The sequence below is a fragment of the Podarcis gaigeae genome (assembly GCF_964106915.1).
Source record: "Podarcis gaigeae genome assembly, chromosome: 1".
In the NCBI taxonomy this organism is placed as follows: Eukaryota; Metazoa; Chordata; class Lepidosauria; order Squamata; family Lacertidae; genus Podarcis; species Podarcis gaigeae.
The window spans coordinates 135,749,412-135,768,335 of record NC_139678.1 but is presented as its reverse complement, the minus strand read 5'-3'; the positions used below and the strand labels follow the sequence as shown (position 1 = coordinate 135,768,335).

The following is an 18,924-nucleotide window of genomic DNA, read 5'->3' as shown; positions in this document are numbered from 1 at the left end:
TTGTACTCATTTCTAGATGGGGTTGCACTCTTCCCTCTGGGGGTGCTCCCTGACTCACATTTCTTGCTGGAGGCTTCAGTGACTTCAGTGACTTCTCTCCCTTTGACAGCTATGATTATTTTGGGACAGGGATAGCCGTGACATGGTGACTCATGCACTGATAACCTGAAAACTGGACAATTGTAATATGCTGTATATGGGAGTGTTCTTAAGGCTGGTCTGGAACCTGCAACTAGGACAGAATGCAGCAGCTAAGTTGCTGAGTGAGGCACCAAGCACAAGTTATGTCACTTTTAAAAGAGGAGCAGCACCGGTTTCTTATATGTGACCAACCTAGTTTAAGATTTTTGTTCTGACTTATAAAGTCCTAAACAACATTGGACTAGGCTGCCTGAGGGAAAGACTTATTCCAGTTCAGGTCATTAAGATTGTCTGATAACCCTGTCCTGTCACCTGGTTGTGCCACAACACAATTTTATGTAAACTAGAGATGAGGAATCTATGTGTGTCTAACCCTCACTATACCCCCACTGTAAACCTTCCCCTGCATTAAAGCTTATTAGGCAAGTTCCTTCCAAAAGGAATTGCAGTTTTAAAACGTTTTAGTCATCATGCAATACAGAATGACCTGGTTGGTATGCACTGCAAAATGACTGAATGACTGAATAGGAAGAGGCACCTGTTTTAATTCTGCTGCATATACAGTACATACCTTCCATCCCACCTGAAAGGCACTCAAAACAGGAGGTCTGCAAATGCTTCTGAGATATTATACTGTGTAACTGTAATGATTTTGTAGAACTTGGAAATGTGTTTGATCAGAAGATGCTATTTAAACCTCTGGGCTTTCCTAGTTCTGTAGCAGTTTGCAAGTATGTATATTTCACAAACGAACACAATCCCACGAGCAATGTAACTGCCAGACAACCACAGCCACTGAGTGAGAGAAGAGCTTCCAAACAAATAAAACATTTCTGCAATGTGTAATGCTTAGGGAAATACTCTGAGACATGATACTTGTAACAGTTGTTGAAAATTTTTTAAAGTATTTATAAGGCTAGCATCTTGTGTAAGAAACAGTTCTTTTCACATGCGTCCCTTCAAATAAATTAGTTAAGGTGGCCATATACTTCAGTTACATTTATTTTATTTAAGCTCAAGGAGAAGTTATTCTGGGGCAGGTCCCATGAATGGGAACTGTGCAGAGAACATAGCTGTTTATTTCAGTGGGGCTTACTTCCTAGTCGATTGCAGGCCCAGACAAAGGGGGGGGGGGGCCATATGGGCCACTTGGCCCAGGCCTCCGATTCCAAAGGGGGCCTCGGTCAGCATATTCACAATCACAGGGGATGCACTGGGGCAAACACGGAGGCGCAAAGGGGGCCACGTGATCTACCTGGCCTGGGCCCCTGCCTGGCTCTGCAAGGCCCTGGTCGATTGTGCCCTTTGGATGCAGGCTTCATAGTAAAAATGAGAGAATAATTTCACATGCAGAAAGGATTTTTCAATTCATTTGTTTTAGATGCACATATTATTTTAGTGTTGGATTTTGTGTACTTTTCAAGAATGACAATTCAAATGACTTCAGTTTACCCATATGGCCATCACAGTCAATTTTACAGAACACTGAAGCATGCAATGCTAAAAGGTATATGTCATCTGGAAAACATGGATAGGCTGGTTGGCCTAAATCTTTAAACAGACTTGATTTAAAAAACAGTTTTCCCCACTGGTGCTTGCAGTTTTTATAGAATATATATATATTCATTGATACTTATCAAAAGATATACAAAAGTTCATACACAATACAAAGCCGGCATACAGCTTCCGGGTCATGTGGCCAGCAGGACTAAGCCGCTTCTGGCGAACCAGAGCAGCGCATGGAAACGCTGTTTATCTTCCCGCCAGAGCGGTACCTATTTACCTACTTGCACTTTGTACTTTCGAACTGCTAGGTTGGCAGGAGCTGGGACCAAGCAATGGGTGCTCATCCCATTGCGGGGATTTGAACCGCCGACCCTCTGATCGGCAAGCCCTAGGCTCTGTGGTTTAACCCACAGCACCACCCACATCCCATAAGCATTAAGATTGTGTTAAAATGGCAAATGCAGTTCAGTGGCAGAGGCGGACCACCAGAAAAGGCATCTTGGGGACTGTTGATGGAAAGCTCAATTAATATGTTGACCCAGCTGTTTAAAAGATGAATTCCATGTTAGGGAGCATGAGGAAAGGGAAATTGGTGGTGCAGCTGCACCTGGAATAGTGTGAACAGTTTTGGTACCTACATCTCAAAAAGGATATTGTAAAGCTGGGAAAAGAGCAAAGTGATAAAGTGGCTGGTACAATTCACCTGTGAAGGAACATTGCATTGTTTGGGGCTTTTTATATTAGAAAAAAAATCAAGCATAAAACCTGCATTTGAATGCTATTTCAAATGGGTTTGTAATATTATGTTACGTTGTATTATCTATGTAGTACCACTTCAAGTAATAAATAAATAAAAGTTCTCTTTTTTTGGTATTCAATAAAATTTAATTAAAAAATAAAAATAAAATAAATAAATAAAAGTATGCATGGTATGGAGATTTTGAAGTGTTTTGTATTGTAGCATTTTTCTTAGTAATGTATTTGTACTGTTGTGAACTGCCCATGGAAGCAGTGATGAAAGGTAACACAGAAGGATCCGGTCCATATTAGTTCCCTTTGATATTGTAAATGTGAATGTTACATCATCTTTCATGTTAAAGGCAATAACCCCCATGCAGATAGTCCATTTTGTGCTCTTTTTAGTCAGAGCTTTTTCTGTCATTCTCAAATTGCTATCCAGCATAGACTTCTCAACCAGCTTTTTAACTGGAGAGAATATAATGAGACACTTGTGACTTGTGGGTGTGCAGTTGTACATGCAGATATACTTTCATACTCATACTCATTTTTAGAGCTCTGCTAAATAAATAAAAAAGATTCTAATTTTGTGACTGCAGTCCTCTTCTCCCAAGCACTGTTGATTTTCAAACAATATAGATTCTTCTGCTCTGTGGTTCTTCAGGCTCTGCATAATGGTGCCCACATTGACACTAGCAGTGCCATCTTCTGGGTGTGTACAGATCAGTTGCCAGGAATGTTCAAAAGAGTTTATTTAGTCTGGATGAGGGCCAATGTCCTATCTGTTCCATTTGAGATTCCAGTTTAGATTGCCAATCCTTGTTGGATTTCATTGAAATCACAAGCAAGTTGGGCAAATTAATCAGGGATTAATTTGTTTTATAGTAGAACAAATTTAGGCATGCTTAATTTCTACCAAAAATGATTTTTTAAAGAAATGTAAAAACCAAACTGCTTTTATTTCATAGCCGGCCGTAAGTGTGAAAGAGAAGATGGATTACAGGGACCTTCCCAGAAAGCTCTCAAAGAAGCCAAGGAACACAAAGTATTTACTGGTGTTAATCCGTATGACTCAGCCAAAGATCCAACAAAACAGATGGGCAAGAGATATCCAAAGGTATGCCAATTCTCATTTTGCCTATTTTTGTAGAATTTGGCCTCATGTTCAGTGTTTTAATATTGTTACAAAAATTATTGGGTTTGTGTGATAGCAAACACCACCATGATTAACCATATCGCTGTTTGCTGAAAGATTCTGTAGCTTCCTACTGCTCATCCCTCTTTGTATTCCAGAAGCCAAAAGGTGACTCCTGTGTAGCACCAGTGCTGTTGGTGTAAACAGGTTCTGGATTCTGAGGCTTACAGCGGAGAAACACTGGCTCTTCTAATTTTTTTCTTTTTTTTATATATAAATATCTATTAAGGTTTTTGTAAAAGAAAAGCATAAGTAACAAACAACATTGCTTATATCATAACAGAATTTCATAACTTGTTTAGACTTCCTCACGTCTCCTGCTCCCACTTACATTGTTAAAAAGTTTTTTCAAGCAAATTATCATCTTGTTTGCAATCTTATATCCACTCGTTTAAATATAATCTAATAGTTCTCCCAGAGGGTTTGTCTTTTCCTTAATCTCACTTATCATCAAATTCCAATCTAGTTTAGTGGTGGCCAATTATTTATGATCAAGCATCCTTCTTAACATTCAATCAAGTTACAATATTTTTGTAAATAAATTTTAAATTTCTTCCAATCTTCTTCAATCCTTTCTTCTCTCAGGTCTCGGATTCTGCCGGTCATCTCTGCCAGTTGCATATAGTCTATCAGCTGCATCTGCCATTCTTCCAGTGTGGGTAGATCTTGAGTCTTCCTCTTCTAATTTTTTTCTATGTGGACAGAGGATGGTTCAGAAGTGTTAAAGGGGGCAGCTATACAGTGGAACCTTGAATGCTTCAGAAATCGAACATTTTGACTTTCTAACACCAACAACCCGGAAGTGAATGCTTCCGTTTTGAAACGCGCCTCGGAAGTCAAACAGCTTTTGAGGCACGTTTCTCCATTTTTAAAATGGATTTTGCCAACCGGAAATTGTGCCTCGGTTGTTGAATGTTTCAGAAGTCGAACGGTCTTTCGGAACAGATTACGTTCAACAACCAAGGTTCCATTGTATGAGAAAGTTGCTAGGGGGCACCCAGAGAATAATGGAGTAAAGGTACAGGCAGCTCCTCAGATGCGCGGGGGTTGCTTTCTGGGTCATTGTGCACATCGGCAGAGCCCCCTCCACCCCGTGTAGCTTCCTCCCCATTCAGCCCCCTTCCAGGGCTGAAAACAGTGTGTGTTGGCAGTTGTGCACAAATTGAACGTGCACAAAATGGCTGCTGCCTGCATTATATTTGGGTAGGGAGAACTTGAAAAATATATTTCTATTTATGAAATAGTCACAATCCACTCCAACATAAAGTACATTCTACTGTTTTCAAGTCCTGTTCACCCAGTACGTAACACTGTCTAATCCACATTCTAACCAGCTGAGCTGTCCAGGCCAAGGCACACCTTTGATGTTTCTCCTGCCAGGAAGATGTTCAAGTTCCCATTCCATGTTTTTCTGAAGCATTATCTGTTTCCTTTCTGTTACAACAAAAGTTGTGTGTATGGAATAAGCGGCGTTCTGTTAGTACAACTCCAACCCAGGAATTTCATTTTCTGTGCTTAACATTGTCCTTTTTGGCTTTTTCCTCCGGCTTACATTTATGGTTATATTAGTTGTGTTAGGAAGAGGTGTTCCTCCTTTTGCTTGTTGCATCAGGTGGATACTTTCTCAACCCCCTTCATATTTTGAAAGGCCTGCACGAGGGGGCTGCACTGCATAGCCCTGTCATGTGTGCCAGCCACACCCCTTCCTGCCACATATGAAGAGTTGTACAATCTTGACTGGTTTGCAGGCTGTGTGTGTGTGTGTGTGTGTGTGTGTGTGTTAGTGGAACCTTTAGCCCTACTAGGGTCTTCTTCACTGTCTGATGTTTTTGGGGAACAGAAGTCAGACTTGAGGGAAATAGATCTTCAGATCAGTTTTATCTTAGCGCTTTGTATTCTAAGTGGCCTAGGCCTCAAAATCTGGAGAGCTCTCACATTAAGCATCTGTCTTGGTTGCCAGACGAGCCATGCCCATTTGAGCTCAGAATTCTTTAATTCCATATGTTTGTCTTTTGATGTCCCTTTATTCAATTTACACTGTAATGTCATCTCAGGATATTTCTGACTTCAAGATCTATGATGTAATTTTTACTAAAGATGCCAGGCTGAACTTTGAATATATGAAGAATGATGTCCTCAATTTGGTATTTTAAAATTAAATTGAACCATAAGAGGGTTGTTTATCTGTGGGAATTAACTTTCCTGTGAGACACATGTTTACTTAGCTCAGATTGCAGACTGTGCTTGCAGAATATCTGACCAGTATATTAAATAAGTCAACAAATTACTGTCTTTGTGTGAGTTGATCTAGCCAGATCAAAGACACTGCACTATGTTATTTCTTGTCCTTGTTACTCAGAGTTTGGGAAAGGTTAAAGAACAAAAGAGGGAAATTATTAATAGCTACTAGGACTACAATCATACGTTCAGTTGCTTGAGAATAAGCCCCGCTGAACTCTGTACAAATAGCAATATATGTTTGTTAAGCATTTAAATAGAACTAGCTATCAATTTTAAGGTGTAATTCCATATACCCAGACACACCCCTGCCCATAGGTGCCATCTAGGGTGTCCTGGGGGGGGGCAAGGGCCCCCTTCCCCAAAATCTGCAGTGGCTGTGCATGCACACTGCACAACATGCTCACATTAATTCTGCAGCACGTCGCGCAACATGCTGACAATACACACGTTGCACAGCGCTGGCCCCCTCAATCTCCAACTCCAGCACTTTCAACTGTCTGAATATCTCCTGCTCTTTGAAACAAGTCCACCCTTTCTCTCTTGCTTTGGCATCTTCGGAAAACCCAGCCGTTCCCAACCTAGTGCTCTCCAGATGTTCAGGGTATGACCATTGGCCATACTTCCTGGGGCTGGTGGGAGTTGAAGTCGAAAACATCTGTTGAATATCAGGTTGGGGGAAACTGCCCTAGGCCCAGTACCCTGTGACTAAGCCAAAGTATGTGTGACTGAAATAATTACTTCTGCCTCCATTTCCATTTTCTTCCTCTATTGTTTCCAGCGTCTGTTTTTAGTTTTTCAAGTCCCTTGGGAAAAGAACTTCTCATACCATTTTGGGGGGTGAAGTGCCTTTTGCATTGCGTAGCTGATGCTAAATAAATAAATAATCTGAAGGGCCATTAACTAGAACTAAGGCCCACTAAAATTGTGGCTTGCTGTTAGACAGTTAATAGTTAGCTAGTAAATTAGCCACAATTTTTGGACCTCTATGTGATACGGTAGTTAACAATGATAATTGTTAATACTTATTTCCATTTTAATGCCTCTTTTTATAAGTTATTCATGAATGGTTTTCCTCCACTGAAGTGTGATTCAAATACCAAGTAGGACCGCCAAAGCCTTAAGCCTAACTAAAAAGGGCTCAGGTGCTCATTTATGGCAGTATTTATTTTAGAAATTAATAATTCTATCCTGAATTATGGATTTTCCTCCTAAATCTTTTCACAATATTTAAACAAAGCTCTGCATATGTAAATATATCCAAAAGAAATAAAATCAGCATTAGCATTTAGTTTTTCCTGATGCTGAATCACACTAATATGCCACAAGTAAATTGGACTTACGTAATATTACTTTTTCTGATACCCAGTGTTATTTACATTGTATTTTTTAAACACTGTTTGACTCCTGGGAGTATAAAATTAAATCTTAATTGTTTTCATATTGTGCTGAAACTATATGTGCAAGAAGATGCCAAGTCTACATGCCAACTGGTTTATGAATTAATAATTGGCAGGATTAGTTTGCTTCATAGTAAACCCTTAGAATGCATATTTGGTCTTAAAAATAATTTGTCACTTTCCTCAGTTGGTTTTCCTTCTGACAAGATTGTAGATATTTATTGTCCATTGATTCACAACACAACAGATTCTAGTTCTCCAGTGTGCTGTGTTCTGACCGCAGTTTAACAACATACCGTACTTGTTCCTCTACAGGTCTAAGAGGTGATCTCACAGATTTTAGGGGGATTAGCTATGGAAGTGGTTCCTTTGTTAACTAGCAGCTTTCATTACTAAATCCTTATCCTTCTACTGCAAAAGCCAGCGTGTAAGGGTATTGCAGTTTGTCCATAACAATGCAAGTGCTTAATTTTATTTTAGCAGAACATGCTGCTTTTGCTGGCTCATAGTGCAATCCTATACATATCTACTAAGAAGTAAACGCAGTTGAGTTCCCATGTATATTTGTGTAGGATTGCTGCCTTGAAATGATATCTGCTTCTACCACTTCATTCAGTTTTGAAATGTTACTAATTCTTGTATACATTGCCAAATGCTTTTATTTAGAATAGAATTTGGCCCCCCAAATTTTGAAGCGGGGGGCTTGGCCGCCTCAATATTGCACAGCCTGTGACAGGCCCTGTCAGGCTTAAATGCAGCCACAGCGGACCCTGCCGGGCGTCCTCCCGGCACATGAGATCACACACATGTGCCAGGCTCCCCAAAGTTGGGCAGAACCCGGTGCGTATGTTGTCTGGGCATGCCCTGATGCTGTCCAGAGTGGACTGGCTTGATGTAAATGTTTGCTTTTCTGACTAAGGGCTTATTCATACTCCTCTGCCCACTTCCCTGCTGCCCCAGGGAAAATCACTCTTTAGTGCTCAGAGGAGTACAGAGATGTTAAAAAATATATATTTTTATAAGTGTGTACCCTTGTTTCTCAACACACACACACACACACACACACACACACACACACACACACACACAGGCCAACATAGGGTGAGAGTACCTACATACAGAAGTAAGGTAAAGGTAAAGGGACCCCTGACCATTAGGTCCAGTCGTGACCGACTCTGGGGTTGTGGTGCTCATCTCGCTTTACTGGCTGAGGGAGCCGGCATACAGCTTCTGGGTCATGTGGCCAGCATGACTAAGCCGCTTCTGGCGAACCAGAGCAGTGCACAGAAACGCCATTTACCTTCCCACCGGAGCAGTACCTATTTACCTACTTGCACTTTTTAGCGTGCTTTCGAACTGCTAGGCTGGCAGGAGCAGGGACAGAGCAACGGGAGCTCACCCCGTTGTGGAGATTGGAACCGCCAACCTTCTGATCGGCAAGTCCTAGGCTCTGAGGTTTAACCCACAGCGCCACCTGCGTCCCTACATACAGAAGTAGAGCATGCTAAATAGGCAATAGGGCAACTGTAGAAGTAGGGAGTACACAAACTCATTCTCTCAACTACAATAGACCAGCATAAGATAAAAATATATAAAGCACCTAAATCATGTGGCATGGTTTTGTGGTATTTGTCATTTTGTAAGTTTTTGTGGTATTTTATGGACTGACTTGCCGTTACTTTTATTGATTATAGTTCAATAATTCTGTATTGTCATTGTTAAGTGTTAACTGTTTAATTATTATTTGCTGATATTTAATGTTACTGTTTACTACTACTATCATTATTATTTATTGAATATTGTTTTATTTGATATAAATTATTTATTTCAAAGTTATGTTTTTATTATGACTTTTCGTATTGGATAAGATTGTTATTAAGTGTCTGATCTTTGCTCTCTATGTAGTTGTTTCTTCAGCTTGTAAACCACCTTGTGTATAGTAATATAGAAAGGCGGTATACAAATTAAAAGAAATGAAATGGAGCAAATGGCAATTCTGATTTTCTCTGGATTGATGTTTGCTCTGATTTAGCACTGTAGAATGAGTTTTCCCTGGGAAAGGAGCGGGGCAAGGGGGACCCATGCCTAAAAACAGCAGGTCAAATGAAAAACTGCTCAGACCCATGATTTCTAGTCATGGGACAAGCAGAAGTATGAATATATCCTGTTGATTTCTTTTTTAGTCAGCTTGAGGCTGAACAGGCTGTGTGTTCCGTGTTGCAGATTTGCTATTCTTTCCCCTTCTGTGTTGGACATTACATGATGAGGGATGGTTCAGTTGGTAGAGCATGAGACTCTTAATCTCAGTTTGTGAGTTCAGGCCCCACGAAAGATTTCTGCATTTGGAGGGGGTTAGAATAGATGATCCATTTGGTCCCTTCCAGCTCTACAGGTCTATGATTCTATCACATTTTTGTATCTCCCTTTTCTCTTCAGGTTTGAAAATGACATTGTAGAGGCATTATTGACTCCAGCGTGTACACTCATCCCTCGGGTGTCTCTGATTATAGGCTTTCCATGTTTGTAATGCTTTAAAACGGCAAGTCTCTTAGCACATTCACATGCTGACGGTTTCTTCCTTCCTTTCTAAATTCTATTTTAAGGCATTGTCTTGAACCTACTATGAGCCACAATTGGTCACACCAGCACTTTGTAAGGAGACCATCCTGTCACATTTATTATTTCTTGTGGATGAAAGCTTCAGCTTTTGTTAGTATGCTTCCCCCCCCCCCAAAGTCTGCAAAAGAAAACATCTTTGTAGACCCATAAAGCATTTCTGCAGCACCTGTAAACAAATTGTAGCCATGAAGTAATAGAGGACAAATTGAGACTGTCTCCTGTGATTTGAATCCGTTGCAAGCAATTTCCCCAGGTTTCCCTAGGTTAACAAGTAAAGAGAACAATAAACAAATAGCAGGGGGAAATCCCCATATTCTGATACTTTTAAAAACATTCACGTAGTATGAGTGCTTACTTGTTTGCATAAGAATTTTTTATGCATACCTGTCATCCTTCAAACAGGACTAAACCTCCACACTTTCTCTATAGAGGTCTTCAGTTCTTAACATTGAATGAATTCATTTATTATTTTATCAGTTTAGCAATTACACAAATAGCAGCAGCAGATCTGGATGCTTCTGGTACTTAAAGGTGTCTCCTTGCATGCATTTAGCCCAAGGAGATGGCTCAGCTTGTCTTTTGTTGTTCACTCACTAGCAGAATCAGTAATAGGATGCTTTTAAACAGCAACAAGATTTCCAAGCTTTATCATCTCACATTTTGAAAAGTATTTCCATGTGGTACAGTGCTGAGGTATTTGGAAACAGCAAAAAAGAGGTCCCTCAATTTTTTGAAAACTATCTCCATGTTGAGAATTATTAGAAAGCACTCCAAAGTACTTTTACAGTGAAACTTCATATTGAGAGTGGTCTATGAAAAAGTGGAAGACACAGAATTCTATTTAGTCTCCCTTGTCCACATAGCTTTTAATCATTCTTTCATAAATATAAAGAAATTCCTTACCCTGCGCCACCAAAAGCTGAATAAAGCCCAGAATCTATTGTGGCAAATTCAGAGAGGAGGGAGTATATCTCTTAGTCTGCTGTGTGTTTTCTACTGTATTGTACATACCCAAGTGACTAATCACATGAGGCAATTAATAAATATATATATATATTTAATGAATATTTATTAGCATTTTCAAAAGAGAACAACACATATAACAACAAAGACAAAAATAAACAAAAAAAATCCAAAACTTAAAAATAAAAACAATTAAAAACACCTGAAAGTTCAAATACTTATTTTCTTTTAACTTGTTTCTCAGACCTCCTCACACCTCCCCTTCTTGTATTCCAATTTAAATTATTGGCTCAGCAAATCCTTAATTTACTTCTCCATTTTAACTTAATTTAATTTATTCTAGCATATTATTATTTTGTTTTTCTTCTTTCTTCCATTTCCTCAATTTATATTTCAATATTTATACCTCATTATTTTTTCTTAAACATTTTAAACATTTTTCCTAAAGTCGACCAAAATTTCCCTTCCACTTCAGTCTCAAATCTTCCATTCTTGGGCAAGGTGATTGAGCAAGTGGTTGCTGAACAACTCCAGGCACGCCTGGAAGAAGCGGACCATTTGGATCCCTTCCAGTCGGGATTCAGGCCTCATCATGGGACTGAAACTGCCTTGGTCGCACTGGTTGATGATCTCCGGCGGGCTAGGGACAAAGGTGAGAGCTGTTTCCTAGTTCTCCTGGATCTCTCAGTTTGATACCATCGACCATAACATCCTTCTGGACCGTCTTGAGGGGCTGGGAGCTGGGAGCACTGTCATACAGTGGTTCCGCTCCTTCCTCCTGGGCCGTGTTCAGAAAGTGGTGGTGGGGGTTGAGTGTTCAGACCTCTGGGCTCTCACTTGTGGGGTGCCTCAGGGTTATGTCCTCTCCCACATGCTTTTCAACATTTACATGCAGCCACTGGGAGAGATCATCAGGAGGTTTGGGCTGGGTGCTCATCAGTATGCAGATGATACCCAGCTCTACCTCTCTTTTAAATCAGAACCAGTGAAGGCGGTGAAGGTCCTGTGTGAGTGTCTGGAAGAGGTTGGAGGATGGATGGCAGCTAACAGATTGAGGTTGAATCCTGACAAGACAGAAGTACTGTTTTGGGGGGACAGGAGGCGGGCAGGTGTGGAGGATTCCTTGGTCCTGAATGGGGTAACTGCCCCTGAAGGACCAGGTGCGCAGCCTGGGAGTCATTTTGGACTCACAGCTGTCCATGGAGGCACAGGTCAAATCTGTATCCAGGGCAGCTGTGTACCAGCTCCATCTGGTACGTAGGCTGAGACCCTTTCTGCCTGCAGACTGTCTCGCCAGAGTGGTACATGCTCTGGTTATCTCCCGCTTGGACTACTGCAATGCGCTCTACGTGGGGCTACCTTTGAAGGTGACCCGGAAACTACAACTAATCCAGAATGCGGCAGCTAGACTGGTGACTGGGAGCGGCCGCCGAGACCATATAACACCGGTCTTGAAAGACCTACATTCCAAGCACAATTCAAAGTGTTGGTGCTGTCAGCACCTTTAAAGGTCAGCACCTTTAAAGCCCTAAATGGCCTCGGTCCAGTATATCTGAAGGAGCGTCTCCTCCCCCATCGTTCTGCCCGGACACTGAGGTCCAGCTCTGAGGGCCTTCTGGCGGTTCCCTCACTGCGAGAGGCCAAGTTACAGGGAACCAGGCAGAGGGCCTTCTCGGTAGTGGCGCCCGCCCTGTGGAACGCCCTCCCATCAGATGTCAAAGCGATAAACATCTACCTGACATTCAGAAGACATCTGAAGGCAGCCCTGTTCAGGGAAGTTTTTAATATGTGACATTTCAGTGTATCTTTCAGCTTTGTTGGAAGCCGCCCAGAGTGGCTGGGGAAACCCAACCAGATGGGCGGGGTACAAATAATAAATTATTATTATTATAGCCTGGAGATCTCACGTCCGAGGCTCTCAATTCTCTCTCAGTTTCTCTCTGCCGGTCTTTTTGGTAGTCTTTAATGTTAAACTCCAAATCTCGAAGAAGCTCCAGCCCAACAGGATCCAAATCTCAAAGAAGCTCCGGCCCAACAGGATCCATATTTCTTCCAGCCAGACCTCCATTTTTAGGGGTAAAGCTTATGGGGTACTTCAAATCTTGTTTTATACTCCTTTCAAGTCCAAATGTCCCCCAGGCTCCAGCTTCCACCTCCAATTCAGGCCAGGCTCTCCACATCAGATTTTTCCTTTTTTGTCATCATGTCAGGCTTCAAAATGTTGCTCTCCTTTAACTTCTGCAAAGTTTCAGCTCCTCCTTCCTTTTCTTCAGGGACAACATCTGTCACCTGCTCCATATTGTCAAAGCTCTCCGTTTTCTCTATTTGTTCAATTGGATAGGCTCCTTGTTTCAAGTCCTTATCAGGTTCAACAATATTCTTTACTGCTAAGTCCAGTGCTGTAACATTTGTAGCTAAAACATCAGATTGGCCTAGTAACTTTCCCAAGAGAACAAATGCTCTGTCCAATTCAGCCTGGATTTTCCTTCCTCCAGCCATTCCTGTAATGTCACTAAACCCCTCTAGGGGGATTTTAGTTCCTTAGTATTCCTTTCAGCTCAAGTCCAAAAGTCAGGTTATTTTGTATCAGCCCTTCCTTAATTTCAACAAATTATTACAAATTTACCAACAGAAGCAACAAAAACTAGGTTCTCCTTTTCCGTCTCGACAGCCAACTTGACAGCTGTCAAACTTTCCAGTCTTTCATCAACAGGCTCTCTCGTGGGACACTCCCGGGTCTGGGGGGGGGGGGGGTGAAACTTCAGCTCCCAAAATTAATCTTTTTATCCTCCGGCAAAAATTCTTATAATGTCAAAACCGTGAAATTAAAGTCTTTTACTAAAAAAAAAGCAAAGATTATCTCGACCTTAGCTAGCAGGTCCTTTGCTTTAAATTGTTTACAAAGGGGGGGGGTGGACTTCCTTTTTAACCCTTCCCCGCTCGTTCCTGATCCGCAAAATTTTTCTTTAAGATTCCAATTTCTGTATTACTCACGGGTTGATGTTTTAGAGTCCGAATGTTCCAAGGAAAAAGTCAGCACTCTCCGATAATGGCTCACGGCTTCACTCCGCAGATGAAGGAGTACTCTCAGCACCGCGCCGCACCCCGTCCCCGTTCCGAAGCCTTTAAAAAGGCTCCTTCCCGGATTGGGGGGGCGCAAATGGTGCCCGCCGAGTCACTACGTTCACAGGCTTCTACGCCTGTGATTTTAAGGGTCCCCGTGTCGCCGCAGCGGTATGACCCGGTCTCTGCAGAGCTCGGAGGGAATCCGCCATTAAACGATGGCGCCAACCCGGAAGTCGGCAATTAATAAATATAAAATATTAATAAATATAAAATATAATAAAATATTTTATAAAATATTAATAAATATAAAAGCATTGAAGAGTTTTGTGGTACATTAAAAGCTAAGAGATTTGTTTTGGTATGAATTTTTGTGGGCTCAGCCCACTTCACTATGTACTATGCACCTGTGTTTTGATTTGTTGGTTATCTTCTTTGTGCTCTCCATAAATGCCAACTCTTTGGGGCTGCATATTGTCTTCGATATCATTGCATGGAGTTCAACTGCCATGGCTATTTCAATACTACCGGTAATTACTTTGTTGCATTTCCCCACATATTAATGGCTCTTTATTTGAATTGAAGCCTTTCCTTCCACATTCATGCTGAGAATAGCTGCATTATTTTGTGCAGGACATTTAGGAGCTACTGAGTCAATGGCCATGGTCAGTTTTTCAGCTATGCCATTGACTGAGCAGCTCTTGACATCAGTGGGCAGGTGCCCCAACTAGACATATTTGGAACCATAGAATCTGTAATTCTCCAGAGAATGCTGAGTACAATAAGTCTGAAGATGCTCAGCACCAAATTTCAGCTGTTGGTTTAGTGAGAGCTTCTCCACGCTTCCTTTTGTGCCGTGTTTCTAGGCTCAGGTCTGCACTTTAAAGCTCTATATCCAAGCACTTATTCTTTTGCCCCAGATCTTTCCCTGCAAAAACCTGCTCTTTACTGCTGAATTAGCACAAACAGCAATCTGCGAAAAACCCAAATTGTCGTTTATTCTGATTTAGCGTTAAAGAACGGCTTTTCCTGTGGAAAGTTGCGGGACAAAAACGGGGGAAAGCGGTCAGAAATGGAGCTTTAGAACACGGGCCTATGCCTAGAAAGCATGGGGCAAAAGGTACATGTGGACGAGCCCTCAGAGAAAATGTTATTTCCAGCAGATTCCTTTAGGGGAATTGGAAACAACTTTCTTTCCATGTCGTTATCCCCTCTCTTCCTTTTCCCCTGCCCCACTGCACACACTCTGAAATAGGGTATCTTTCAGACACTTCTTTCAGGTATCAGAAAGAACCCCTATTCTGTCAAGACTGCAAGTTTAGAAGAGATTTAGAAGAGTGCACCAGAATAACAAATCTTTTGTGTAAGTTTGTGGCACTTTCTAGAGTACAATTCATTTTTAACTCACCATGCCATCTGCTGTAGTCCCCATAAATAATTTATCCCCCTGTCCAGAGATTTTAGAGTGAGTTACAGCTCTTGAATAACAATTTGCACTTAGGATAGCCACAAAAGCATATGGTATTACATTTTGTTGTATAGAGGCCAGGTGGTAATAAACTGATTTTATTCTTCTTCAGCTTTTTCTGCACCAGGAAATGGATCCACAGTAAAAAAAAATGAGTGTACCAACTCTTTGTGAGATTATAGTTGAAAACTTTTTGGGAAGGTATTAAAAAACTCTGAAAGAAGTGCAAGTGCAGACACATTTCAGCAGGGTTTCTGGATTTGTCTTGGGTGTGTTTGTTTGTTTATTTGTGTATGTGTATGTGTGATGGTTGGAGGTCAAGGTGGTTCAGTATTAAACTGAAATTTAAATTCAAAAGGATCTCACCTGAAAAGAAACAATTCATGAATACTGTAGAATTATTGGAAAATTAGAAATAATGTTCTGGGCTTAGCCTGTTCACTCCCAAATTCATCCATCCATCTTCCCCCGGCCCTAGTCACATCTGCACCATACATTTAAAGCACATAATTTCTCTGAAAGAATCCTGGAAGCTGAAGTTTGTTAGAGGTACTGGGAATTGTAGCTCTATGAGGGTAAACTACAATTCAGAGGGTTATGTAGCTTGAGCTTAAGCCATGAGTTTAAATGTATGGTGTGGATATTATCTCTCCACTTAAATTAGCTCTTGGCTCCATTCAGCTTTGGTCCCTTCCCACTGCAGCAAATCTCTGCTACAGCAAGCAAATTGATTACTGGATCCTAGAAAATGAGCAGCACCTCTCACTCTTATTTATGAAGTAAACTTAGCTACAGCAGCTGTTTTTTAAAATCTGATTTTCCTACAGGAGTTTTCCAGCACCCTCCCCACTCAGCTAATTTTCACCCCTTATAGGATCCTTGCATTTCTGCAAGAAATGAGTTTTAGAATTGCCCTGCATTTTTTGTTTGGCACCTCAGACAGAGGCTCAAGGAAATAGTGTCCTTATACCTCTAGTGGCACACCTCAGCTAGCGGCTTTGCAGGTTTTTGAAGGATATTGAAATGTAGTTGTCCCAAGAATACCTTTGAGACTCTGGTATGGGGCCAGGCATGCAGCTCAGTGTTCAACTGGGAATGAAGTTTAAAATGAAATCAGTCCTTACTGCAGATGTGTTTGGATATAAACAAGAACTCAGAATGACAAACAGGATGGGGATCAGTTACAGATAGGTAGCCGTGTTGGTCTGCCATAGTCAAAACAAAACAAAAATTCCTTCTAGTAGCACCTTAAAGACCAACTAAGTCAGTTCTTGGTATGAGCTTTCGTGTGCATGCACACTTCTTCAGATGGGGATCATTATTGACGCAGGGTCCCAATCAGCCTCAGCTCTCAATCCTGCAATAGCCAATTGCATTTTCCAAACCAACTGCTGTTAATTGTCTCACTGAATTGTTATTAGGGTAATTCTTTCACCTACCTCCAATACTGGTTGGGATTCAGACTGCTGGCTATGTGAGGACATTATTGCTTGTCTGTTCCTACTTCCGAACAGCTTTATGAGAAATGGCAGATCCACATTCTTATATATTAGCTGCATTTTGTTGATGTCTTATCAGGCCACTCTTATACAAAAACTAGTAGCCTGGGAGATATCTCTGATACAACTGCCAGCAAATCATTAATTGTTTATAAATGTGTTCACCAGTTTATTTTGGTACTAATAAACAAACACTTCTTATACAGTGGTACCTCGGGTTACATACGCTTCAGGATACATACACTTCAGGTTACAGACTCCGCTAACCCAGAAATAGTACCTTGGGTTAAGAACTTTGCTTCAGGATGAGAACAGAAATTGTGCTCCGGCAGCGCGGCGGCAACTGGAGGCCCCATTAGCTAAAGTGGTGCTTCAGGTTAAGAACAGTTTCAGGTTAAGAACAGACCTCCGGAAAGAATTAAGTACTTAACCTGAGGTACCACTGTAATTTTTATTGAGATCATTAGGATGAACATAGAAACCCACACTTAGTGTTATTACATTTCATCTGTCTCAAGAACCCTTTTAAAGACTCATTTATATTTCTGTTGCAGGAATAAATAGGAAGGTTTTGAAAAGACTTTAAGAAGTGGTGCAGTTAAAATTTCATTTTAGTACATAGTGTGTGAGCCCACTGGTAAAATAACTGAGTGAGCGTGATGAACACACACTAAACAATCTAGTGCTTGCTTACATTTTCTTATGAAATATATTTAGTTTTTTAAAATAAATATAAGTTGGAAGCTAAACCCCACCAATGTCAACAGTAGCATCTCTAGTCATGCATAAGGAATGCTACCAATTCTTTACACACACACTCAGTATAGTTCCTCATATACTCCAAAAAGTCTCTTGGGAGAGTTAAGGTACTCTCAAGTGGTGTATGATGTGGCATGAGGAACTACAGTCTCAGAATAGTATTTCATTTATTTGTTTGTTGTTGTTGTTGTTTAGTCGTTTAGTCATGTCCGACTCTTTGTGACCCCCTGGACCAGAGCACGCCAGGCACTCCTGTCTTCCACTGCCTCCCGCAGTTTGGTCAGACTCATGCTAGTATCTTTGAGAACACTGTCCAACCATCTCGTCCTCTGTCGTCCCCTTCTCCTTGTGCCCTCCATCTTTCCCAACATCAGGGTCTTTCCCAGGGAGTCTTCTCTTCTCATGAGGTGGCCAAAGTATTGGAGCCTCGGCTTCAGGATCTGTCCTTCCAGTGAGCACTCAGGCCTGATTTCCTTAAGAATGGATAGGTTTGATCTTCTTGCAGTCCATGGGACTCAAGAGTCTCCTCCAGCACCATAATTCAAAAGCATCAATTCTTCAGCGATCAGCCTTCTTTATGGTCCAGCTCTCACTTCCATACATCACTACTGGGAAAACCATAGCTTTGACTATGCAGGCCTTTGTTGGCAAGGTGATGTCTCTGCTTTTTAAGATGCTGTCTAGGTTTGTCATTGCTTTGTAAGTTACATACTGCTTAATCACAGTGTAAAATAAACATTTAAAATACCAATAAAGTCAGATGTTAAAAACAAGTGGACGATAAAATATAAGTAAAATCCATGGTGGGTGGGTGTACACACACACACACACACACACACACACACACGTACATGCCAGAATTACATGTCTGAGTAAGATTGGTCAAATAGAACGTGTTTAGGCAGTCTAAGTAATACAGCAAAGGTGCCTGCCTAATATTAACAGGGAAACAAGTCATGGAGTGATTGAATTTGCATTACAACAAAATTACTGACAAAGGAGGAGGATAGGGACTTATGTGCCACCTGCGTGACTTCCTAGGCACCTAACCAGGTCTAGGTTCCAGCAACCTTCACTGCTGCCTTCTTACTGAAATTTTAGCCTTGCCTCCTAATGGCATTTCACCTAGTACTTCTGTTTGTAATGCTGAAGAAGGATGGCAACATCTGCTCAATTTGACACCTTGGAGGTGGCAATTACTATCTAAGAACCAAAGTGTTCAGGATAATTTCTTTGCCATGTTTGTGAAGCTAAATGATGCTTATTCCCATGTTTCTGTTCAGCCTCAGTACAGAACGTTTCTGAGCTTTGCAGCTGGTGCTGCCTGCTTCTGAT

General features: G+C 41.2%; 1 protein-coding gene across 3 annotated transcripts in view; it reads left to right on the top strand.

The window, feature by feature from the left end:
- Nucleotides 1–18,924, top strand: part of SPAG16 (sperm associated antigen 16) — a 444,022-nt gene that overhangs the window by 33,704 nt on the left and 391,394 nt on the right. For all 3 annotated transcript variants that reach the window (XM_083708993.1, XM_083708994.1, XM_083708995.1), the window contains exon 9: nt 3,354–3,502. In XM_083708993.1, the coding sequence (XP_083565119.1) occupies nt 3,354–3,502 (149 nt within the window). The remainder of the gene's footprint in view (nt 1–3,353; nt 3,503–18,924) is intronic.